General features: G+C 45.2%; 2 protein-coding genes across 2 annotated transcripts in view; one reads left to right on the plus strand and one right to left on the minus strand.

Annotated features, from left to right (window-relative positions):
- SCLY (selenocysteine lyase) overlaps nucleotides 1-25,519 on the minus strand; it is a 102,477-nt gene that overhangs the window by 45,240 nt on the left and 31,718 nt on the right. The window lies entirely within an intron of this gene.
- LOC119930556 (nuclear autoantigen Sp-100-like) lies at nucleotides 1,776-21,640 on the plus strand. Its single transcript, XM_038749022.1, has 8 exons — nucleotides 1,776-1,827; nucleotides 2,763-2,910; nucleotides 7,466-7,625; nucleotides 10,245-10,328; nucleotides 13,475-13,558; nucleotides 14,581-14,682; nucleotides 15,869-16,011; nucleotides 21,056-21,640. Exons 2-8 carry the CDS (start codon nucleotides 2,773-2,775, stop codon nucleotides 21,308-21,310), a joined length of 966 nt encoding a protein of 321 aa, XP_038604950.1. The 5' UTR covers nucleotides 1,776-1,827; nucleotides 2,763-2,772; the 3' UTR covers nucleotides 21,311-21,640.

Consider the following 25,519-nt stretch of genomic DNA (forward strand, 5'->3'; position numbering starts at 1 on the left):
CAACTCCTAGCCATTTTGGCTCTATCTCACCTTTTCTGGGCAGTTTCCTGGTTTCCACTATTCACCTCCTGCCAATCTTCCACCCCGCCCTTATCATTTAAACACTTGAAAATGTTTTGGTCTCAACAAGGTCATGCCCGGGGCACATATTGAACACCATTTCAAGGCACAGTTCCCCTTCCGAGGTGATCAGTTGGTAATTCCTCACCTGTCAATCCTGCCATCAGTGATGTTTACTGAGCGCTGTATGAAGAGCGCTGCGCTAAGTGCTTCTGATCGACCCATTCCACTCCCACCTTTCTGTGACCCCTCACCAGGACTTGAGGTTTTGGCCTTTCAAGAACAGTTTATTTCCTTATCTTCTCATTGATAACTTGGATCCCTAACTTTGTTCCTTATTATTGTTTGTGATTCATTGTTATCTTTGGATCAGACAATACCCCTTTAGATAATGAGTCCCTCCTGGACCAGGTCTGACCTAACTGCTCTCTATTTTGTGGTGCAGTGTGGTCTAGTGGGTAGAGAATAGGCCCGGGAGTCAGAAGGACCTGGGTTCTAATCCCTGCTATGCCACTCGTCTGCTGTGTGACCTTGGGTGAGTCACTTCCCTTCCCTGGTTCTCTGGGCCTCACTTACCTCATCTGTAAAATGGGGATTAAAACTGTGAGCCCCATGTGGGACAGGGACTGTGATCCACCTGACAACCTCATATCTTGGAAAGAGCCCGGGCTTTGGAGTCAGAGATCATGGGTTCAAATCCCTGCTCTTCCACTTGTCAGCTGTGTGACTTTGGGCAAGCGCTTAGTACAGTGCTCTGCAGACAGTAAGCGCTCAATAAATATTGATTATTTATTGATTGATAATCAATAAATTGATTCTCCACCTTCAAAGCCTTATTCAATTCACATCTCCTTCAGGAGGCCTTTAGTTTATTTATTCTGACCATTTTAACACCTGTCTACATGTTTTGTTCTGTTGCCTGTCTCCCCCTTCTAGACTGTGAGCCCATTGTTGGGTAGGGACCGTCTCTATATGTTGCTAACTTGTACTTCCCAAGCGCTTAGTACAGTGCTAAGCACACAATAAGCGCTCAATAAATACAATTGAATGAATGAATGAATGAACTGGCATTTACCTCAGTGCTTGTTACAGGGCCTGGAGCATAGTAAGGGCTTAACAAAGGCCATTAAAAAAAACAAGGAGGATAGTGGTATAGTTGATGGAGATTGGGAAGTTCAAAGGAAGGGAGGAAAGATGAGAAGTTTCATTTGGAACTTGTTGAGCGTGGCATGCCGGTGAGCCATCCAAGTTGCTACGTCCTGGAGGAAAGAGGGGAAATGGAATTAGATAGTGGGTGACAAGCCTAGAGAGGTAGATTTGGGAGTCATCATATTAAATCAGCACTAGTGGATTCTCTCACAGGTGCCCTGGACTCTCTGGTGGTGCTAAATGGTCCATAGCTGCTGTGGATTCTAGGTAATTACCAGTGTTCCCCACTGGTTAAATAATAATAATAATAATGATGGCATTTATTAAGCTCCCCTGTTGCTCTGGCTCTCTGGCTAGGTCATAATCCCCCTCTAAACAAAGCTGTGGCTTCTCTCTAATTTTAAAACACCTCACAGAGCAAGGTAGCTTATTTGGAAACTAGTGGGTGCTCACACAGTGTACTCTTTTGCTTTAAAATGTTGCCTAACTCTGGGAGGAGTTCTGAGCACCGGGGCTGGGGCCGGGCCCGGGCAGAAAAGGCACAGGTCATATCGCTCTTCCTCTTTCACTGCGAGATACCGCTCAGACACTAGAAAAAGGAAGGGCGGCGAAGAGCCGGTAAGCGTTTGTTTCTGGGTTATCGAAATGAGCAGAGCTGACTCCTCTTTCCCCAGGTCCCAAAGTCTCTGAGGGGGTCTGTGAATTCTCAATCCCTCAGACACAGCTAGTCTACTACATCCCGCTCCTTCTGGACTAGCAGGGTCCCAAGTGTAAGGAAGGATGGGGTTATGGGGTCTTGTGAATGCAGGAAGGAGTTGTCTATGAGAGTCTTTCATGTCATCATGGAGCAGCCCTCTGGTAACCACACGGAGGCTCTGATAGGGGACCAAACCAGGGTGGGATGGAGGGAAGTGCAGGCGAAGGCGAGTTCCCCGTGTGCTCTGAGAACAGCCTGATCCCTACCCCCCACCCTGGGCTACAGCACCACTTCCCATTCAGGGAAGCAAAAGCGGCCAAGAGAATTCCGAGAGATAAACTGGAAATTGGGCAGGTACCAACGGGCAAAAGGAAGGAGACCCAGAAAAGAAGCGCCTCAGCACCGTGAAGGAGGAATATTCCTATCCTACACCACGGCAGGAGAAGGGCACCTTGATTTTGTGAGGAGACAGGAAAGCCATCTACTGAGATATACGACATTTTCTCTCACCCTGGGTTCACATAAGTTTCTTTTTCCCCGAAGTCTTGGTTATGCAAATCAGAGTTTGAATCGGTTATGCAGATCAGAGTTTGAATTTAACCATCCGTTTCCTTTGCTTACTTTTATCTGTAGTTGTAGTTGTATGACTGGTCGCAGGCCTTTTATGACTGTATTGTCATTCTTGGAAAACAGCATATTGCACTTTAAAATGTTATTTCTCTCTCAGTGACCCACCCTAAACTTTCATAAGTTCAAGTCCAGGTCCTTTTTCCACAGCTTACAAATTTTTTCCCTCTTCCTTGGAGACTTAGAGAACATTGTGATCTCATTGCGTGCATCATCTTTTTTTCTATAGAGCACCACCCATGGAGAGAACCGCAGATGAGTATCTTCTGACAAAGTTCAGAAAGAAGAAAGTGGAAATTAGTTTTGCCATAACTGATTTCTATCCTTTCCTCTATGAATTAAAAGATTACCGCATCATGTCTGAGGAAATGTTTGAGGTGAGTGTGGTAGATTGAGCTCTGTGACGACCTCCTAATAATAATTGTAGTTCTTGTTAAGCATTCACTAAGTGACATGCACTGTGTACTAAGTGTTGGGGTAAAGACTAATCAGGTTGGACTGAATCCTTGTCCTATTTGGTGCTCACAATCTTAAGGGGAAGGAAGAACAGGAATCGAATACCCATTTTACAGATGAGGAAATTGAGGTACGGGGAAGTTAAGTGACTTGCCCAAGGTCCCACAGCAGGCAATTGGCAGAGTCAGAATGCAAGTGACCTTCTCCCACTGGCCCACTTTTTTTTTTAATGGTATCTGCGAGGCACTGTGGACCACTCCGCTCTCCCGGAAACAATGTCTAACCTCAGCTTAACTGACACTACCTTCTTCTGGTTCTCCTCCTATCTCTCTGGCTGCTTCTTCTCAGTCTCTTTCTCAGTCTCCTCCTCTGCCTCCTACCCCGTGGGAGTCCTTCAAGGCTCAATTCTGGGTCCCCTCCTATCCTTCGTCTACATCCACTCCCTTGGATAACTCATTCGCTCCTTCAGCTTTTAAAAACTACCAACTCTGCCCAGGTGATTCCCAAGCCTTCCTCTCCACTCTCCAGCTCTTCCCTCTCTCCTTCTCTGGAATACCTCCTTTCCTCCTGCCTTCAGAACAGCTGTACTTGGATGTCCCCCTAACACCACAAACACAGCATGTCCAAAGCAGAATTCCTCATCTTCATCTCCTCATCTCCTCACCCAAACCCAATCCTCCCCCTGTCTTTCCCATCACTGTCATCAAAAACCAAGTCTTTCTGACTCCCAGTTCCACCCAGTTTTCCCACCATGCTCCCTGTTTCACGAGCCTGAGACCTTGGCATTATCCTCGATTCGTTGCTCTCATTCAACCTGGTGTATTCATTTTGTCACCAAATCGAATTGGCTCTACCTTCACAACATCTTTAAAATCCGCCCTTTCCTTTCCATCCAAACTATATCTCTTTGATTACCGCATCAGCCTCCTCACTGACCTTCCTGCCTCCTGTCTCTCTGGACAGTCCACACTCAGCTGCTGGCTTATTTTCTACAAAGCCATTCAGTCCGCATCTCCCCACACTTCCAGGGCCACTAGTGGTTGTCCATCTATGTCCATGTCAAACAGAAACTCCTTATACACGGTGTTAAATTACTGTTAGCTCTCTCCCTTATTTTATCGTGCACATTTCTTGCTACAACACAGACATCACACTTGACTCCTCCAATGCCAACCTGCACCCTGTATCTCCGTCTCTTCGATCTTGACACCGGCCCCTTGAGCACATCCTCCCTCTGGTCTGGTACTCCCTCCCCCTTCATGTATGACTGACCGCTATTCTCCCCACCTTCAAAGCCTTATTAAAATTGCAACTCCTCCAAGAGACCTTCCCCTACTAAACTCTCATTTCTCCTACTCCCTCTGCCTTCTTCATTGTCTACGTACTTGTATCTGCATTCAAGTACCCACCCACCCTCAGCCCCACAGCACTTATATACATATCTATAATTTATTTTAATATCCGACTCCCCCTCTGTGCTGTACGCTCGCTGTGGGCAGGGAACACATCTTCCAACTCTGCTGCATTCTCCCAAGTGTTTAGTACAGTGCTCTGCACACACGTAAGTGCTCAATCATTACCATTGATTTACTGACTGGGAATCAGGAGACCAGAGTTTTTGCTGCGACTCCATCGTTGTCTTGTTGTGTGACCTTGGGGGAGTCCCTTAACTTCTCCGTGCCTCAGTTTCTTCATCGGTCAAATATGGATTGAATACCTGTTTTCCCTCTCTCTTAAACTGTAAGCCCCACACTGGAACAGGAGCTGCGTCTGATCCGTTGTCATCGTATCTCCGGAGCTTAGCACAGCGCTTGGCACCTAATAAGCGCTGAACAGATAACACGATTGTTGTTATTACTGTCGTCGTTGTTAACGTGATTACCTAATAAGCACTGAACAGATAGCATGATTATCGTTATTACTGTCGTCGTTGTTAATGTGATTATCATTACCTTCTGGCTAACGGAGTGGTGTCCAACTTTTCCCACCTCCCCAGTAGGGCTGTCGTCATTGTTAACGTGATTACCAAATAAGCCCTGAACAGATAGCATGATTATTGTTATTACTATCGTCGTTGTTAACGTGATTATCATTACCTTCTGGCTAACGGAGTGGTGTCCAACTTTTCCCACCTGCCCAGTAGGGCAGCCTGCAGTCTTAGTCTTCGCAAACCATCACAACTTTCCCAAAGTCTAAGTGTCTCAAGGCTGAGCTGCAGCTTTATGTTCTGCCTGCCATAATAATAATAATAATAATAATAATGGCATTTGTTAAGTGCTTACTATGTGCAAAGCACTGTTCTAAGCACTGAGGGAGGATACAAGGTGATCAGGTTGTCCCATGTGGGGCCCACTGTCTTAATCCCCATTTTACAGATGAGGGAACTGAGGCACAGAGAAGTGAAGTGACTTGCCCAAAGTCACACAGCTGACAGTTGGTAGAGCCTGGATTTGAACTCATGACCTCTTTCCATTGAGCCATGCTGCCATCAATCCAGTGACTTAGGTTTCCAACACTATGGTAGAATCAGGGGCTAGGGTGTGTCTTCCCCAGACCCTGGTGCTCAGGAAAAGGGGGAACCATGTAGCTTTTTTACCCCTGGAGCTTCCTCTCCGTTTCCCCTGAAACTTCCCAAATACTGCTCAACCCCAGACATGGCCCAGTGGGTAGAACATGGGCCTGAGATTCAGTAGGACCTGGGTTCTCATCCCGGCTCTGCCATTTATTTGCTGTGTGACTTTGGGCGAGTCACTTCACTTCCCTATGCCTCAGTTACCTCATCTGTGAAATTGGGATGAAGACTGTGAGCCCCATGTGGGACAGGGACTGTGCCCAACCTGATTTCCTTGTGTCCTCTTAGTACTGTGCCTGATTCAACACCCTGCAGAAAGAAGAGTCTGCCCAAATTCTCAAGGAACTTGCAGGCCAACTTAAATGATTTTTTTTATGGTATTTGTTAAGCACTACGTCCCACGTACTGTACTTGGTTCTGGGGTAGGTACAAACTAATCAGATTGAACACCAGTCCAAGTCCCACGTGGGACTCAGTCATAATCTCCATTATACAGATGAGGCAACTGAGGCACAGAGATGTTAAGCGACTTACCAACTTGTACTTCCCAAGTGCTTAGTACAGTGCTCTGCTCACAGTAAGCGCTCAATAAATACGATTGATTGATTGATTGATTGATTGATTGATTGACACCCCACGTCACACAGCAGACAAGTGTGGGCGCCACAGTTGTAGCCCTTGCTCTGTTATGTTTATGGTTTTCAGTACTTAGTGCTGTTTTTGCTATTGCTTGCTTGTATCATTCCTTTTGAAGCTTTTGTTAAAATTGCCCATCCTTTCTTCGTAGTGGTACACTAGTGATGTTATATTGTCTCCTGTGAACATCTCGTTCTCTGTGGCTACAGTCATGTCCTCCCAGACTGAGCCCCCTTTTTCCTCTCCTCCTCCCCATCCCCCCCGCCCTACCTCCGTCCCCTCCCCACAGCACCTGCATATACGGTTGTAAAGATTTATTACTCTATTTTACTTGTACATATTTACTCTTCTACTATTCTATTTATTTTGTTAATGATGTGCATCTAGCTTTATTTCTATTTATTTTGATGGCTTGACACCTGTCCACATGTTTTGTTTTGTTGTCTGTCTCCCCCTCCTAGACTCAGCCTGTTGTTGAGTAGGGACCGTCTCTATACGTTGCCAACTTGTACTTCCCAAGCGCTTAGTACAGTGCTCTGCACACAGTAAGCGCTCAATAAAGACGACTGGATGAATGAATGAATGAAGTGGCAGCAAAGATATTGAAAACTAAGTCCTTCTGACTCCCAGTCCAGTCCATGCGCTACCCGCTAGAGAAGCAGTGTGGCTCAGTAGAAAGAGCCGGGGCTTTGGAGTCAGAGGTCATGAGTTCAAATCCTGACTCTGCCAATTGTCAGCTGTGTGACTTTGGCAAATCACTTAACTTCTCTGTGCCTCAGTGACCTCCTCTGTAAAATGGGGATTAAGACTGTGAGCCCCCCGTGGGACAACCTGATCACCTTGTAACCTTCTGAGTGCTTAGCACATAGTAAGTGCTTAATAAATGCCTTCACTATTATTGTTATTAGTCCACGCTGCTTCACCAAAACGAAAAAGTGGAGCACACCATTGCGGCTTCTTTACAATTCGGTATGCTCAGTTTTTCAACAGGGTGATGGTTATTGAGTTTCAACCTCATCATTGTCATCATCAGCAATAGTGATTATAATCAGGTTTTTATTGAGCCCCATAGATGCAAAGTTACCTACTGGCCAAACGTTTTGGGGGTGCATATTCATTCAATCAGATTTACTGAGCACTTATTGTGTGCAGAGCACTGTACTAAGTGCTTGCGGGAACTAGTTCTAGCTACAAGGCAATGGGAGAAAAATATTGACAATTCAAAATATCTCTGAATTAAGAATAATCCATCGTATTTGTTTTCTCAGAGATGCAGGGCACAAGAGAAGCCTATGGCACAGGTGATATACGACGTCCTTGAAAGTCTGGAGGCGAATCTGAACGAAAAGGTCCTGAAGGTGTTGTTCAGCAAAAGCAATCTACAGAATTATCCGCTTTTGCAAAAAATTCACAGGAGCTTCACGTATGGTAATTCCAAAGCCCTGGAATTCCCAATTCCCAATTCCGGGGACAAGCGTGGCCCAGGTTGGAGGCAAGGAGAGTTGATAGGTGAATATCTGGGGTCAGAGGTTGAAGTTGCATTTTCACAGGTGGGAAAATGACCCAGCCGAATAAGGGGGTAACTTACTAGACCACGCTGGATAATAAAGATAAGAACTGTGATATTTGTTAAGTGTATGATGTGGGCAAATACTGCACAAAGCACTGAGGCCGATGCTACTTAATCAGGTCAGACACGATTCCAGTCCCACATGGGGCTCACAGTCCAAGTAGGAGCGAGAACAGGTATTTAATCCCCATTTCACAGACGAGGTACCCTGAGAAGTTAAATGTCTTGTCCAAGGTCACACAGCAGGCAAGTGGCGGATTCGAACCCAGGTTCTCTGACTCCGAGGCTTATTTTTTTTCCACTAGGTCACACAGCCTTTCTATCTACTAGCCCAATAGTCACTAGCCCTGAGCTGTAAAGGAAGTTTCCGTTGTTTGGGGATTAGCCTTCTTTGGGTTTATAGAGAAGACATTTTTGTTTTATGTTTGTTGCGTGCATATTTGTACTTGGGAGTCAGAGGTCGTGGGTTCGAATCCCAGCTCTGCTACTTGTCAGCTGTGTGACCTTGGGCAAGCCACTTCACTTCTCTGGGCCTCAGATACCTCATCTGTAAAATGGGGATGAAGACTGTGAGCCCCACGTGGGACAACCTGATCACCTTATATCCCCCCAGCACTTGGAACAGTGCTTCGCACATAGTAAGCACGTAACAAGTACCATCATTATTATTACTATTTGTATCTATGCTGTCTCCCCCTTTAGATTTTAGTTGCAGAATGTAATTGAAAGAGTTCAAGGGAGAACTGATTTGGGCCTTTTTCATTCATTCAGTCGCATTTATTGAGTGCTTACTGTGTGCAGAGCACTGTATTAAGCGCTTGGGAAGTACAAATCGGCAACATATAGAGACGGTCCCAATCCAACAACGGGCTCACAGTCTACAAGGGGGAGACAGACAACAAAATATAACAAGTAAACAGGTGTCAATACCATCAGAATAAGTAGAATTACAGCAATATACACATCATTAATAATATAGAGTAATAAGTATGTACAAATATACACAAGTGCTTTGGGGAGGGGAAGGGGGTAGGCTTTTCTCAGGACACCAAGGGGCACAGGTGGCCCCTCAGCTCTCTGGGAGAATGGCGGGTGACCCTGGAAATGTGGGAAGGAGAGAAGCAGACAGCCCACACTCTTATCCTGGTAGCAAGCAGCGTGGCTCAGTGGGTAGAGGATGAACTTGGAAGTCAGGAGGACCTGGGTTCCAATCCTGGCTCTGCCAATTACTTGCTGTGTGACCTGGCAAAGTTGCTTACCTGCTTTGTGACTCAGTTTCCTCAACTGTAAAATGGGGATTCAATACCTGTTCCCCCTCCTGTTTAGACTGGGAGCCCCATGCGGTACAGGGATTGAGTCCAAGCTGGTTAATTTGAATCCCCCTCTAGACTGTAAGCTCGCTGTGGGCAAGGGACTTTTCTAGCAATGCCGTTATACTGTTCTCTGCCAAGCCGTATGCAGTAAGTGCTCAATAAATACAATTGATTTGTTGATTGACTGATTTACCCCAGTGCTTAGAACGGTGTGTTTGACACAAAGTGCTTAATAAATACCCCAAAAAAACCTAACAGCAACAACAAAAAACCATTAAAAGTGCTGGGGTGGTTGTGTGGTTCATTACTGCTTAAGGAACAGTTTTCAGGTTCCTTATCGCTCCAACAGGGACAACCTTAATCCAGCAGTTAGTAAAGGGTGGTGGATACATAGGCGGCTACCTTGCTATGGAGATCTCAAAACGCCATCCGATCTGTGGGTTCCCTGAGCAAAGTTGTGGGTCAGATTGGATAAATTGAGTTGTTTTGTGGGCACAGAGCAGGCAAAAATGGATAATCTGCAGGTGAGAATTGGGCATTGGTGCAAACTATAGTAGCCGTGCAGAGCTGTAGTTGTTTCTCTTTTGCTTTTTAATGGTCTTTGTGAAGTGATTACTTTGTGCTGAGCACTGTGCTGGGTGCTGGGGCAGATAGAAGCTAATCAGGTTGGACACAGTCCTTGTCCCCCATGGGGATCACAGTCTCAATCACCATTTTACAGATGGACATAGTGGATAAGCAGCATGCCTTAGTGGATAGAGTCAGAAGGAGTCAGAAGGACCTGGGTTCTAATCCTGACTCCGCCAAATGTCTGCTGTGTGACCTGGGGAAAGTCACTTCACTTCTCTGGGCCTCCGTTACTTCATCTGGAAAATGGGAATTAAGAGCGTAAACCCCGTGTGGGACAGGGACTGTGTCCAACCTGATTGACTTGCATCTATCCCAGTGCTCAGAGCACTGCTTGACACATAGTAAGTGCTCAACAAATACTGTTATTATTATTGTTGTTGTTGTTTCCTTTTCTTGGAATTTTTAAGAAAATGATGGAATCTGGTCTTGCCTGAAGAGGGGAATGGACTCCTGAGGTCACTTTGCTTCAGGATTTACTTTGCTCTATGATTAATGAACGAACTGGTCTGGGATTAATTTTCCTTTCCTCTTCAGTGCAGGAGGATAGCTCTTCTGAAGAAGAAAATGACTTTCCAAACACATCACATTCAGAAAACGGGACAAGCTCCTCCGAGTCAGGTTTGTAACCAACTCTTTCCTCCTCCTTTGTCTTGAGCCCAGCCGGCAGATCCTGACTCCCCAGTCGTCCATCCTAACAGACGTAATCCTAATGTTCAGAACTCATTTCTCATTATCCAGTGCGAGGAGGTGCTTCCTGGCTTTAAAATCGAATTGTGTCCCATTTAACCCTCTGAAATCAATCGACAGGAAGTCCTCGCCTTAGACGTTTCGATCGAAGACAAACAGCACTAAAGTATTTCTAAATTTTCCCCCATTTCAGCTTTACGGTGCGTCGGTTTTGACTTTCCAGCACTAGCCTCTGTCGTGGCAGTTGGGAACAGCGGTGGGGTCCGGGAGTGGAACCACTGGGAAATGGACAAATGACTTAAAATGACTTCTTCCCTCAGTGGGAAGAAAAGCGGGAGGGAGGAGTTTTTAGGAAGGCAGGAGGACATAATGGTCAAAACTTGGGGCAAGGATTAGGGGAAGAGTTCCTGATTACTTGATGGACTCACTGGGAAGGTTCATCCCATCCATTATGCCTTCAAAGATTGAAAATGGAACCTCTTCAATTCACCACAAACCAATTAATCATATTTATATTCATTCATGCATTGATTCAGTCGTATTCATTGAGCGCTTACTGTGTGCAGAGCACTGTACTACTGTGTGCAGAGCACTGTACTAAGTGCTTAGGTGAGTAAGCACCGTGGCTTAGGTGACCAACGGAGAAGCAGCGTGGCTCGGTGGAAAGAGCCTGGGCTTTGGAGTCAGAGGTCATGGGTTCAAATCCTGCTCCACCAACTGTCAGCTGTGTGACTTTGGGCAAGTCACTTCACTTCTCTGAACCTCAGTTACCTCATCTGGAAAATGGGGGGTTAAGACTGGAGCCCCTCGTGGGACAACTCGATCACCTTGTAACCTCCCCAGTGCTTAGAACAGTGCTTTGCACATAGTAAGCACTTAATAAATGCCATTATTATTATTATTATTATTATTAATAATAATAAAATATAACAGAGTCGGTAGATACATTGGCACACACAACGAGATTACCGTCTAGAGGGACTGTAAACTCATATATGAAACACAGACAGAATAATAATAAAAATAATTATGGTACACATTAATAATGGTATTTATTAAGCACTTACTATGTGCAAAGGACTTACTACATGCCAGGCACTGTACTAAATTCTGGAATGGATACAAGCAAATCAGGTTGGCTGCAGTCCCTGTCCCACGTGGGGGCTCACAGTCTCAATTCCCATTTTACAGATGAGGAAACTGAGGCACAGAGAAGTGAAGTGACTTGCCCAGGGTCACACATCTGACAGGTGGCAGAGCTGGAATTAGAACCACCGGACCCTTTGACTCCCAAAGTGCTCTCTCCACTAAGCCACGCTGTCTAAGCACACATACATGCCATCACTCATTTGCAATTGATTGAGTACACAACCCTAGGTTTGGTAAAAATAAGATACTTGACCTTGGTTCAGGAACCAATCTCTCATTTATCACATGGTTGTTCCTGTAAGAAAATGTATTTCTTCTTTACATCGTTTCTATTTCAGAAGCCTTTTGGAGGAACCAATTGTGTCACAACCCTGAGGACTACCTAAAATTAGAGTACATTGCACTCTAGCTTATTCGAGGGTTTGTTATTCAGTTTCTGGATTATCTAGGCCTTTTCTTTCTTCTCCCGCTCTGTCCTGCTGACTGCTTTTCATTTGATTTTTACCTCTTCTTAAACCCTTAATCGGTTCAAGTGAGGGCAGGGAAAGCAATTGGAATTCTAATCGGTCAAAATTGCTTCTCACTAGCAGCTCCTGTCTGGAGAGAAAGGAGATTAAAACTATTGGCCTGTTGTTTAATTATCTGGGCCATTTTTTTATCCAAGGTATCCTGTCCACCATTTCATGGGTAACTGAGAGCTGCAGATATGTATGATTCGAAAGAAACATACATCTGTGATTATATACTATTTAATGTTCTTGTCTAAAAACCAATGACAATAATTACGGTAGCCTAATCTGAAACCTTTTCCTCATTCCAAATTGACAGGAAACCGATCTTCTGAGTTTACCTGGCCCTGCACGTGTGTTTTAAAATGCTCCAAAATCTGACAGATTCAGAATTTTAAAAAGACTTTCAATAGTTTCATTTTCCAGCCACTTTATCCATGTACGCACACAGACCCAGATGCTTCAATCCACCACCATCTGCGTGGCTCAATGGAAAGAGCCCGGGCTTGGGATTCAGAGGTCGTGGGTTCAAATCCCAGTTCTGCTGTGTGACTTTGGGCAAGTCACTTGACTTCTCTGTGCCTCCGTTACCTCATCTGGAAAATGGGGGTTAAGACTGTGAGCCCCATGTGGGACAACGTGATCACCTTGTAACCTCCCCAGCGCTTAGAACAGTGCTTTGCACATAGTAAGCACTTAACAAATACCAACATTATCATTATTATTATCCCTGCTTTATTTGACCAACAACAGGGTTGGCTGCCACGATTTTTGGCGATTTCACCCTTTATGAGGAAAAGGGCAAGAAATAATGTCCCAAACCTGAGTTTTTACTTTGGCCAGAAGCCAAGGAGACTGAGTTCTAGTTCTTCTGTTGATTGGGGAAGAAAAAACATACAGAAGGTGCTCAGTGTACACTATGGATTGAATATATGACACCTGAAGAGCAAAAATCCCGGGGAGGAAAAAAAAATAAGAGAAGGGAGAGGTTCTTTAAAAGAGATACCCATCCCTCCCTGCCCCCCAAGGACCTGCTAAGCGCCCTCAACATCAGGTTCAGGGAGCCCCTTTAATGAATGATCTCACTTCCTTCCCAATTCCCAGCCAGGCTAGGACCCAAAAGCTTCATAAGGAAAAGAAAAACAGTGCTGGAAACTCCTTTCGCCTTCACTAAGTGCCTGAAGTGTTAACTGCACAGTTGTCCAAAGTTCTTCCTCTGATCTTTTCTCTTTGTTTAGGAAGGCGTCGGTGGTTCAGACCCCTGGGTTGGGGGGAAAAGAAACACTGTGGAAACAACTGTGGCTGTCCCAGTGAAGAAGTTAGGCGAAAGAGGCGAAAGAGGAAGAGCGATTGTTCTTCTGACTTCTGTTTTTGCAGAGTGGCCTAAAATTCTTCCTCTCATATTTTTCCTTATTGTAGACAGTGATAATGGTTCAGACTTCCAGAGCAGTGGGGAAAGGAGCAATGCAGAAGGAAATTTGGGAGGCCCAAAGAAGACACAAGGTAAATAATAATGATAATGATGGTGGTATTTATTAAGTGCTTGCTATGTGTCCAGCACGGTTCTAAGCACTGGGGCAGATAGAAGGTTATCGGGTTGTCCCACGTGGGACTCACAGTCTTAATTCCCATTTTACAGACGAAGTAACTGAGGCATAGAGAAGTGAGGTGACTTGCCCAAAGTCCCACAGCTGACAAGTGGCGGATCCGGGATTAGAACCCAGGAATTCTTCTTTTCATTTTTGTTCTTGACTCCAGTCCACGTGAAGCCTCAGGCGCGGGAGTACCCTTTTGCTTGGTTCAGAATGGCTTTCCTGTTCCGTTTTACAGAATTGTACTCTCCCAAGCATTTAGGACAGTGCTCTGCATACAGTAAGCACTCAATAAGTACCATTGATTGATTGATTGCCCATTCCATACCCAACAAAATGTCTGAAAGACAAACAGATCATGGTGTGTGGAAACCAGACAACCCCTATCAGACCCTTGCCAGGCTCCTACTGGCTGGGCCTCAGATTCGGCCCCGAAATTCATGGCATCCGGGAAAAATAGTCTACCTGTATGCCTTCACCCAAAAGTCAGAGACCCTTCCGCCCAGGGTTAGAGAAGCATCATGGCCTAGAGGGTAGATCACGGGCCTGGGAACGAGAAGAGCTGGGTTCTAATCCCAGCTCTTCCACTTGTCTGCTGTATGACCTTGAGCAAGTCACTTCTCTTCTCTGTACCTCGGTTCCCTCATCTGCAAAATGAGGATTCAATACCTCTTTTCCTTCCTACTTAGAATATAAGCACCACGTGATGATCTTGTATCTACCCCAGCCCTTAGTATAGTGCTTGGCACTTGGTAAGTGCTTAATTAATACCGCAATTACAATTACCACTACTATTTCTCCAGAGAGGGTTTTAAGGCAAGAGAGTCTGGGTGGAAAGGTTGTCAGGGAAAGGGTGAGGGGCCACAAAGGAGTTGCTCTTATCATCAGCTGGGATTCATGTCCCAGAGTAAAACTGCAATTTTTATCTTCCAGGTAGAAGAAGCTACAGAGGTCAAAGTGTGGATTTCGAGTCTGAAGAACTCCTTGTAACCTGTGGAGAGGCTAAAGGAATTTTGTTTAAGAAGAAAATGCAGGGTGAATCAGATTATTCCAGTTTCATATCCTTTAGGAGATTGAGGGTGGAAAGGAGAAAACTGGGCTCAACAAATGGATTAAACAAACACATTTTGTGCTAGGCAGGCAGAGGGAAGGCTACAAAGAGAAGTCAAGGTTAGTGATAACCGTGCCAAATTTCCACACCCCTTTCCTTGAGACAATTGTCTAGTCTCAAGAATAGGGCGACAAGAAGTGAAAGATGAAGAGAAAGAGAAGAAGGAATAACTTAGACTGCTTCCTGCTTTCCTTTCCTCTCCTCTCTTCCCTTTTCCCCCATCCACCCTGGGTCCCCATTTCCCAGAGGGACCTTGAATTTCCCTTTCTCTGGCCCCTAGTCACTCTTCCCTTCCTTTGTTCTCTTTCTGCCTCCTCCTCTCCCCTTCCCTAGCCCACTGCCGCTCTCCTCAAGTTCCCTGCCCCCACGGTCACAATATATGTATTTATAGTAATGTCTGTCTCCCCCTCGAAACTGTAAGCTCATTATGGACAGGGAATGTATCTGTTTATTGCTATAGTGTACTCTCCCAAGTACTTAGTACAGAGCTCTGCACACAGTAAGTACTCAATAAATGCGACTGAATAAAATAAATGTGATTGAATTTCCACGGCTAAGGTTTGGGACTCTCCCCTCCTGTACCAGGCCAGGGCTGTGGAGCTCCTTCTTTCCAGTTCCAAGATCGAAGCTAGACTGAACAATCCTGAGCCTTGGGTCCCACTATGGTGTACGTGGGCCAACATGAAGCTGTAAAGCCTGTCATCCATTCATTCAGTTGTATTTATTGAGCACTTACTGTGTGCAGAGCACTGCACTAAGCACTTGGGAGAGTACAATGTAGCAATAAATAGACACATTCCCTGCCCACAACAAGCTTACAGCCTAGAAGGGGAGAGAAGGACATTAATATTAATAAGCATTCTAGCTAGACAGCTTCCTTTTTTCCTCTGTCTCCTTTCCCCTGTTTCCTCCCTCCCCTCTCCTCCCACCCCACAGTTCTGATTGCTTGTAGGCTTTGCCCCCAAAGGGAGGAAGGGGTTCAGATTCCCCTTTTAAGGATCCTGAACGTTCGGATGGGATTACCATGGCAGGGACGTCAGCAAGCAGGATTTCTCCAAAGAAGAGAAAGAAGTGGTGAGGCGCATGTGGTGACCCTTGTTTCCGTTTCAGAGAATGTAAGGAACTGCATAAGGAATTCTGATGGAGAGTGGTTAACACCTAGGGAATTTGAGGTTAAAGGAAATCGTGCGAGCTCCAAGAATTGGAAGAAGAGCATTTTTTGCTATGGCCGACCTCTCAGCTTTCTACTAGAGGTATGTAGGTTCAATCAATCGATGATATTTATTGAGCGCTTACTATGTGCAAAGCACTGTACTAAGCGCTTGGGAGAGTACAATACAACAGTCAGTAGACGCGAGCTTATGGTCTGGAGGGGGAGTCAGACACTAAAATAAATTACAGATACGGACATGAACGCTGTGATGGTGAGGGTGGGGGGAATATCAAGCGCTTAAAGGGTACAAATCAGAAAGTTAGAGGGAGGACAAGGTTTGTGTGGGACGATGAGGAGTTCTGTTTGGACAGGTTAAGTTGGAGGTGTCTGCAGGATATTCAAGTGGGGATGTCTCGAAGGAAGAGAAGAAAAGAGGTTAAGGCCGGAGAGGTAGATTTGAGGATCATCTGCCTAGAGATGGTAATTTAAATTAAGGGAGCAGATGAGTTCTCCAAGGGAGTGGGTGTAAGATGGAGTATAGAAGGGGACCCAGAACTGACCCTTGTGTGACTTCCACTGTTAGAGGCTGGGAGGCAGAGGAAATGAAATCTGAAATCTGTCCGGCAGACAAATGTGCTCATTGTCCGTATTATCCCCTCTTCCTATCTCAGCCTCTTCACCATCTCTTTAACTTCCTCTGGGGTATTCACCCTGCCCAGCTTCCCAGCCTCCCAAGCTTTCATTCATTTAGTCAATCGTATGTACTGCACACTTACTGTGTGCAAAGCACTGTACTAAGCACTCGGGAGCACGACAGATAGACACATTCCCAACTCACTCTGAGCTCACATTCTAGATGGGGAGACAGACTTTAATATAAATAATAATAATAATAATAATGGTATTTGTTAAGCACTTACTATATGCAAAGCACTGTTCTAAGCGCTGGGGGATACAAGGTGATCAGGTTGTCCCACGTGGGGCTCACAATCTTAATCCCCATTTTACAGATGAGGGAACCAAGGCACAGAGAAGTTAAGTGACTTGCCCAAAGTCACATAGCTGACAATTGGCAGAGCAGGGATTTGAACACATGACCTCTGACTCCAAAGCCCGTGCTCTTTCCACTGAGCCATGCTGCTTCTCTAAGAATAGATAAATAGATAAATGAATTAAAGATATAAGTAAATTACATGCATATATACATATGTATAGATAGATAGATAGGTAGATAGATAGATAGATAGATAGATAAATAGATAGATAGCTATAGATATAGATATGCACACACAAATACATAAGTGCTGGGGGCTGGGAGGTAAGACAAATAAAGGGAACAAATCAAGATGATGCAGAATGGAGTGGGGTAAAAGGAAAGGAGGGCTTTCCCCCTTCTTTCATTTAAGTTACTTCGGAAACTTCCTTTATTTTTTACAATGTGCTGTTCTAAGCACTGGGTTAGATTCAAGCTAATCAGGTTGGACACAGTCCATGTCTCACATGGAACTCACAGTCTTAATTGCTATTTTATAAATGAGGGAACTGAGGCACAGAAAAGTTAAGTACTTGCCCAAGGTTACACAACAGATAAGTGGCAGAGTAATAGTATTTGTTAAGTGCTTACTATGTGCAAAGCACTGTTCTAAACGATGGGAGGTTGCAAGGTGATCAGGTTGTCCCACGGGGGGCTAACAGTTTTAATCCCCATTTTACAGATGAGGGAACTGAGGCCCAGAGAAGCTAAGTGACTTGCCCAAAGCCACACAGCTGACAGTTGGCAGAACCGGGATTTGAACTCATGACCTCTGACTCCAAAGCCCGGGCTCTTCTGACTCCCGGCCTATACTGTCTGTATTAGGCGATGCTGATCCTTCCTAAATCAGCTGGAAGAGGCCTAGAACATCCCCCAGAGTCCTTCTCCCTCTCCACCCTGCAATATGCAGTTCTCCCTTGGCTTGTGTATGTTAAATCCTATTTTCCCTTCTATGGAAAGGTGAGTTGGGCCTGCCCAAAAGACGTAAAAGGGGGGCATGTCAAGACAAGCATGGTGTGGAAGGGCTGAGGAAGAGAAAAAGCCCATTTGCTACACGTAGATGCAGAGTCGTTGTGAATCAACTCAGTGCCGAAGCCCAACCTGAACCCCATGGGCCTGGGTGACCATCATGGGATCCAGGCTGGACCCAAGAGCATTCTTCCCTCTTCAGAGCACAGGTCTGGGATTCAGAGGCCCTGGGTTCTAATCCCAGCTCCTCCGCCTCCTGTACTGTCTTGGGCAAATCACTTCACTTTTCTGTGCCTCAGTTCCCTCATCTGCCAAATAATAATAATAATAATAATGGCATTTGTTAAGCGCTTACTATGTGCAAAGCACTGTTCTAAGCACTGGGGAGTTTACAAGGTGATCAGGTTGTCCCATGGGGGGCTCACAGTCATAATCCCCATTTTACAGATGAGGTAACTGAGGCTCAGAGAAGTTAAGTGACTTGCCCAAGGTCACACAGCAGACTTGTGGCAGAGCCGGCATTTGAACCCATAACATCTGACTTCCAATCCCGGGCTCTTTCCACTGAGCCATGCTGCTTCTCTCGAATCCAAATGGGGACTCAATACCTGTTCTCCATCCTACTTAGACTACGAGCCCCAGGTGGAACCCGATTATCTTGTAATAATAATGATGGCATTTATTAAGCACTTACTATGTGCAAAGCACTGTTCTAACTGCTGGGGAGGTTACAAGGTGATCAGGTTGTCCCACAGGGGGCTCACAGTCTTAATCCCCATTTTACAGATGAGGTAACCGAGGCACAGAGAAGTTAAGTGACTTGCCCAAAGTCACACATCTGACAATAGGCAGAGCTGGGATTTGAAGCCATGATCTCTGACTCCAAAGCCCATGCTCATTCCACTGAGCCACGCTCCCACAGTGCTTAGTACAGTGCTTGGCACATAGGAAGCACTTAATAAATACCACAATCATTATTATTATTAATCTCCTTTTTGGAATACACTCACCGGTCACCGGGAATCTGGGCCCAGTTGTTCACTGCTGTCCAGAACTGAATCAATCAATCAATCATATTTATTGAGTGCTCGTGTGCGGAGCACTGTGCTAAGCACTTGGGAAGTACAAGATGTAACAGCTGAACAGCACAGAGAGTGGCTCCTTCCATAGAAGGACAAGCAAATCTATAGCTGTCATCAGAAATGAGCTAGAGTGGGAAGGAAGAGGCGGATTTTCTCTCTCCTCTGCAGCCTGGGAGGATGTAAATTTCCTTCTTGAGCTTGAAGGGATAGATTGAGCTAAATTTCTCTCTTCATTCTGTTTTTATTCTTGAAACTATCAAGCATAATCTCCTTAACATCTCCCCGGATCCTCTCTAGTCCCCCCTCCTCTTTCCCCTTCTACATCTCTCCCATCTTTCCCAGCAGTTTCTCAAGAGGAGATCTCCTGCCTTCTCCAAAATCCACCCCCTCCTCCTGCACATCTGATGCCATCCCTTCGCACCCTATCAAAACACTTGCCCCCTCCATCTTCCCTCCCTGACCTCCATCTTCTAGACTGTGAGCCCACTGTTGGGTAGGGACCATCTCTATATGTTGCCAACTTGTACTTCCCAAGCGCTTAGTACAGTGCTCTGCACACAGTAAGCGCTCAATAAATACGATTGAATGAATGAATCTTCAACTGTTCACTCTCCCGTGGCTTCTTCCCCACTGCTTTCCAACATGCCCATGTCTCCTCATTCTATATCCCTGGCCGTTCATTCTCCGTCTCTTTCGCGGGCTCTTCCCCTGCCTCCCATCCGCTAACTGTGGGAGCCGCTCAAGGCTCTGTTCTGGATTTGCTTTTATTCTCTATCTACACCCACTCCCTTGGAGAACTCATTCACTCACACGGCTTCAACTACCACCTCTATGCGGATGATTCCCAAATCTCCATCTCCAGCCCTGATCTCTCTCTGCAGTCTCGCATTTCCTTCTGCCTTCAAGACATCTCTTCCCTGATGTCCCACCAACACCTCAAACTTAATATATCCAAAACAGAACTCCCTGCCTTCACACTCCAACCCAGTCCTCCCCCTGATTTTCCCATCACTGTATCCGGCACCACCATCCTTATGCCCATAACCTTGGTGAGATCCTTGACTCCTCTCTCTCCTCATTCAACCCACGTATTCAGTCTATCACTAAACCCTGTCAGTTCAACCTTCACAACGTCTCTAAAATCCACACTTTCCTCTCCATTCAAATTGCTACCACGTTAATATAATCACTTATCCTGTCCCACCTTGATTACTATATCAGCCTCCTTGCTGACCTCCCCAATTCCTGCCTCTCCCCACTCCAGTCCATATTTCACTCTGCTGTCTGGATCATTTTTCTATAAAAACATTCAGTTCATGTTCCCCCAATCCTCAAGAACCTCCAGTCGTTGCCCATCCACGTACACATCAACAGAAAGTCCTTACCATCAGCTTTAAAGTACTTAATCACCTTGCCCCCACTTACCTCACCGCACTGCTCTCCTCCTACAACCCAACAGTACTACTCAATCTACCCAGTGAATATCCCAACATACTCACTGTACCTCAATCTTGCCTATCTTGCCGCCGACCTCTCGCTCACATCCCCTGGAATGCCCTACCTCTTCATATCTGACAGACAATTACTCTCCTCAAAGCCTTATTGAAGACACATCTCCCTGACTAAGCCCTCATTTCTTCTTTTCCCCCCTCCCTACTGAGTCACCCTGATTTTCTCCCTTTATTCACCCCTCCCTCAGCCCTACAGCACTCATGTACAGATCCGTAATTGATTTATTCACATTAACATCTGTCTCCCCTGCTACACTCGTGAACTCGTCATGCGTAGGGAATGTATCTATCACCTCTGTTGTACTGTACTCTCCCAAGCACTTTAGTACAGTGCTCTGCACACCGTGAATGCTCAATGAATCTGATTGATTTGACTGAGCAATATTTGTTCATTGTCTGTTGGACAGAAGCAAGTTTAAGGGGTGGACAGGAACTTGAAAGTGAAATTCAAGTTTGTTATATTAAATTATTATTTTTTTCTGGCATGTTGGTGTTGCTATAAAATATCCCTTTATACCTGATTTCCTATAAGCTGAATTTCCCTTTCAGAAAGGATTTCTACCGAGCTCTTCAAGTGCAGTTATGTCAAATAGAAACAGCTACCGCCGCAACCTGAGGAATTCTGGGTTTGCAGGTTCACAACGTCAACCTCAACGAGCAGAGGAGGAGGAAGAGGAGGATGCAAGAAGTGAATCCGAGGAATTCAATTTCGGGGCTAGAAGATGCTCAGTATGCAACAAGTTGTGCAAATCAGGGGCCGGTCTTCGCAGTCATATCCGGGTTCATAAAACTTGGTTTCCATGACCAATTGCATACTGTTGGATTGGGAGGGTCCGGCCCCCACCTATGTGATGATTCCGACAGCAAAACTCTGCTTTGTTTTGCTGAGACTTCAAGGACTGCTTGGCTTGGCTGGGGGGTGGGGGGTAGGTACATTTATTGATTTCAAGGGAGGGTTTCAGAGGAGCTTGATAACTCTTCCCATTAGACTCCACTGGGAGAGGTGGGGATATTTTCAGGTTAGTTGAGAGCTACACCCTGATCATATTAGAAAGAAAGTTTTGCTCGGTGAACAACTGTGGGCAGGGAATCTGTCTGTCTGTCTGTCTGTACTCTCCCAAGCACTGAATAAAGGCAATTGAATAAATGAATGAATTAATCAATGAATGAACAAAAATAAATCTCCATGATGGCCACTTGGGAACCAGGTTTCTGGTCCAGATTCAGTTGAGTCTAAGATGTGGCCAACAATATCATCTAGGCTAAAAAGTGGGAAAGGCGAGTTTTTGCAACTGGCCTCCGACTGAATTTACAACATTATTTAAAGGAGAACTTAAAAGCCTGATACTTGACGTCCAGGGACAAGACTCTGGCCCCCTCATTTACCTCCTGGGTAGATTTTCTAGACTGTGAACCCACTGTTGGGTAGGGACCTTCTCTATATGTTGCCAACTTGTACTTCCCAAGCGCTTAGTACAGTGCTCTGCACACAGTAAGTGCTCAATAAATACGACTGATTGATTGATTGATTATATCATGACACCAAAAGGCTTGTAGCACAGAACTCTATAGCCTGATTATCTTAATCCAGTTTACAGAAGTTAAGAAGCTGAGAAGCAGTGTGGCTTAGTGGAAATAGCCTGGGCTTGCGAGTCAGAGGTCAGTGGTTCTCATCCCGGCTCTGCCACTTGTCTGCTGTGTGACCTTGGGCAAGCCACTTAACTTCTCTGTGCTTCAGTGACCTCATCTGTAAAATGATGAAGACTGTGAGCCCCGCGTGGGACAACCTGATGACCTTGTACCTACCCCAGGGCTTAGAACAGTGCTTGGCACATAGTAAGCGCTTAACAAATACCGTAATTATTGTTATTAGAAGTTCCTATTTTACTTCTGGCAAACAGGTTTAGCTCTAAACCTGGAATCTATTTTCTGTTCTCTTGACCTAGTCCCTTTTCTGTTGGAATGACAAGGTAAATGTTTGTTAAATTCCAATTGTGATTTTACCTTACTTTCAAATGTACCTTTAGAAATATGACACATTTTTTCCCCTTCTTTCAAGAGAAGAAGGACCGTCTGCATGTCCTACATTCTGGGGAGTCGCGACCTCATTTATAACCACACAATCAGAAGGGACCATAAGCTGTTAAGGAAGCAGCGGTTTTCTAACCAAAGCACTGGATTAGGAAAATGAATCCCAACCAATCCCAGCACCAGACTGGGAGAGGAACAGCGGCAGGAAATGCCTTGAAAGTTACCAAATCATCTTATATGTACAGCTGACCTGCCTAGGCTGGACCAAGAGGCCGGACAATGTGATGAGGTTGAAATTCAGAAAATTTCTGACAGGAGTTTCCCCGTGTCAGAAGGCCGTGCAGCATTCTGACTTGTGGTGAGTCAAAATAAAATAAAAAAACCCACCAAAAATCCAAGAAACAAAAAACTAGGTATGATTGGCAAGCTGGAGGAATTGTGGAACTGTGGGTTTAGTGGAGAGGCGAGGGTGATGCTGATACTTTTTACTCTTCTCCTCTTCCCTGCTCCCTTAACTGTCAAACAGCACTATAGCAAGGCAGCTGGTTACACCCTGTAGCGTATTAACACATTATTATTACTATTATCATTAAAAATAATACTAATAATGTTATTATTTAAGCTCTTACTATGTTCCATTCATTCATTCATTCATTCAATCGTATTTATTGAGCACTTACTGTGTGCAGAGTACTGTACTAAGCGCTTGGGAAGTACAAGTTTGTAACATACTGTACTAAGCGCTAGGGTGGATACCAGCAAATTGGGTTGGACACAGTCCCTGTCCCACATGGGACTCAGAGTCTTCACCCCCTTTTTACAGATGAGGGAACTGAGGCCCAGAAAAATGAAGTGATTTGCCCAAGGTCACACAGCAGACATTATTAGTATTATAATATAATATCAGATTACTGTTAATTGTATTTATTGTGCACTTACTGTGTGCAAAGCACTGTACTAAACGCTTGGGAGAGTACAGTATAATATCAGACACATTGCCTGCCCACAATGAGCTCACATTCTAGAGGACTGTGAAGACATATTCTATTTATTTTGTTAATGATGTGCATCTAGCTTTATTTCTATTTGTTCTGATGACTTGACAACTGTCCGCATGTTTTGTTTTGTCGTCCATCTCCCCCTTCTAGATTGTGAGCCCACTGTTGGGTAGGGACCATCTCTATATGTTGCCGACTTGTACTTCCCAAGCGCTTAGTACAGTGCTCTGCACACAGTAAGCGCTCAACAAATACGATTGAATGAATGAATGAATGTGAGCCCGTTGTTGGGTAGGGACCGTCTCTATGTGTTGTCAACTTGTACTTCCCAAGCGCTTAGTACAGTGCTCCGCACACAGTAAGCGCTCAATAAATACGATTGAATGAATGAATGAATGAATGAAAGAAACATCACAACCGTGGGCCCACTAAGGGTTACACCTACCTTGGAGAGACTTATGTTTGGACAGGGTTTAGGACCAAAAACTACTTTTTCCAAAGCATTTCCAATCCACGTGTCTGCCTTTCTCCTCCTCCGTGACACAGTGTTTGAGTATTCCAGACTCAAGCGCTTAGTACAGTGCTCTGCACATAGTAAGCGCTCAAGAAATACGATTGAATGAAATTCCAGACATAATGGGTAGTATTATCCCGGCTCCGCCAATTGTCAGCTGTGTGATTTTGGGCCAGTCACTTCACTTCTGTGGGCCTCAGTTACCTCAACTGTGAAATAGGGATTAAGACTGTGAACCCCCTGTGGGACAACCTGATCACCTTGTAACCTCCCCAGCGCTTAGAACAGTGCTTTGCACATAGCAAGCGCTTAATAAATGCCGTTATTATTATTATTATTATTATTATTATTATCCAACAAGCCTTTTCCTGATCTTGTCTTATGCCGTCGAGTCATTTCCAACCCAAAGCGACACCACAGACACATCTCTCCCAGGAAGCCTCCTCTTCATCTGCAGTCATTCCGGTAGCGTATCCACAGCGTTTTCTCGGTAAAAATGTGGAAGTGGTTTACCATTTCCGCCTTCCGAGAAGTAAACTCGCGTCTCCGCCCTCGACTCTCTGCCCAGCATGGGTGAGTTTTGACTTTGTAGCAGATTGCCTGCCGCTCGGTAGCCACTTTCCAAGCTAGGAATGGAAGGTGTAGGCCTCCGCCTGACTCTCCCTCCTGTAACCGAGACTGGTAGAGGACTGGAAACTCTCCAGTTGTGACCCTGAGAGGAGTTTCCCTGACCACCCAAGGAAAAATTGGCTAATGAAGATGCTTCAGAGGCTGTGGAAGAGTTAGCTCCGAGGGCTCTTCTCAACCGCTGACGGTGTTGCCCTTTAGTGGTTTCATTCATTCATTCAATCGTAGTGGATAGAGCAAGCACCTAAGAATCAGAGCCAGAAGGGCAGCTGTGTGACTTTGGGCAAGTCACTTCAATCAATCGATCAATCAATCATATTTATTGAGTGCTTACTGTGTGCAGAGCACTGTACTAAGCGCTTGGGAAGTATCTCTGTGCCTCAGTTCCCCATCTGCTAAATGGGGATTGACTGTGAGCCCCCCTGTGGGACAACCTGATCACCTTGTAACCTCCTCAGCACTTAGAGCAGTGGTTTGCACATAGTAAGCGCTCAGTAAATGCCATCATTATTATTGTTATTAAGGACTAGAGTTCTAATCCCCACTCTGCCATTTGTCTGCTGTGCGACCCCGGGCAAGTCGCTTCACTTGTTGTGCCTCAGTTACCTCGTCTATAAAATGGGGATTCAGACTGTGAACCCCAGGTGGAACATGGGCTGTGTCTAAGCTGATTAGCTGGCATCTACTCTGGCACTTAGTACAGTCCCTGCACGTACAAAGCGCTTAGCAAATGCCATAAAAAAAAAAAACAAAAACCAAAAGAGTGGGGGAAAGTAGAGAAGCTAGAAATCTTGGGGAAGATTCAGTTTAGCCACTAGGTTGTAGCAAAGCCTCAGTTGTAAG

Source organism: Tachyglossus aculeatus, chromosome 7, assembly GCF_015852505.1.
Source record: "Tachyglossus aculeatus isolate mTacAcu1 chromosome 7, mTacAcu1.pri, whole genome shotgun sequence".
Lineage (NCBI taxonomy): Eukaryota > Metazoa > Chordata > Mammalia > Monotremata > Tachyglossidae > Tachyglossus > Tachyglossus aculeatus.

Bases quoted from the DNA above. Each gene is read 5' to 3' on its own strand.
- LOC119930556 (XM_038749022.1), top strand. From the start codon at position 2,773: ATGGAGAGAACCGCAGATGAGTATCTTCTGACAAAGTTCAGAAAGAAG. The intron at 13,559-14,580 runs GTAAATAATAAT...TTTATCTTCCAG, and splicing joins AGGCCCAAAGAAGACACAAG to GTAGAAGAAGCTACAGAGGT. The intron at 14,683-15,868 runs GTGAATCAGATT...TTTCCGTTTCAG, and splicing joins GTTTAAGAAGAAAATGCAGG to AGAATGTAAGGAACTGCATA.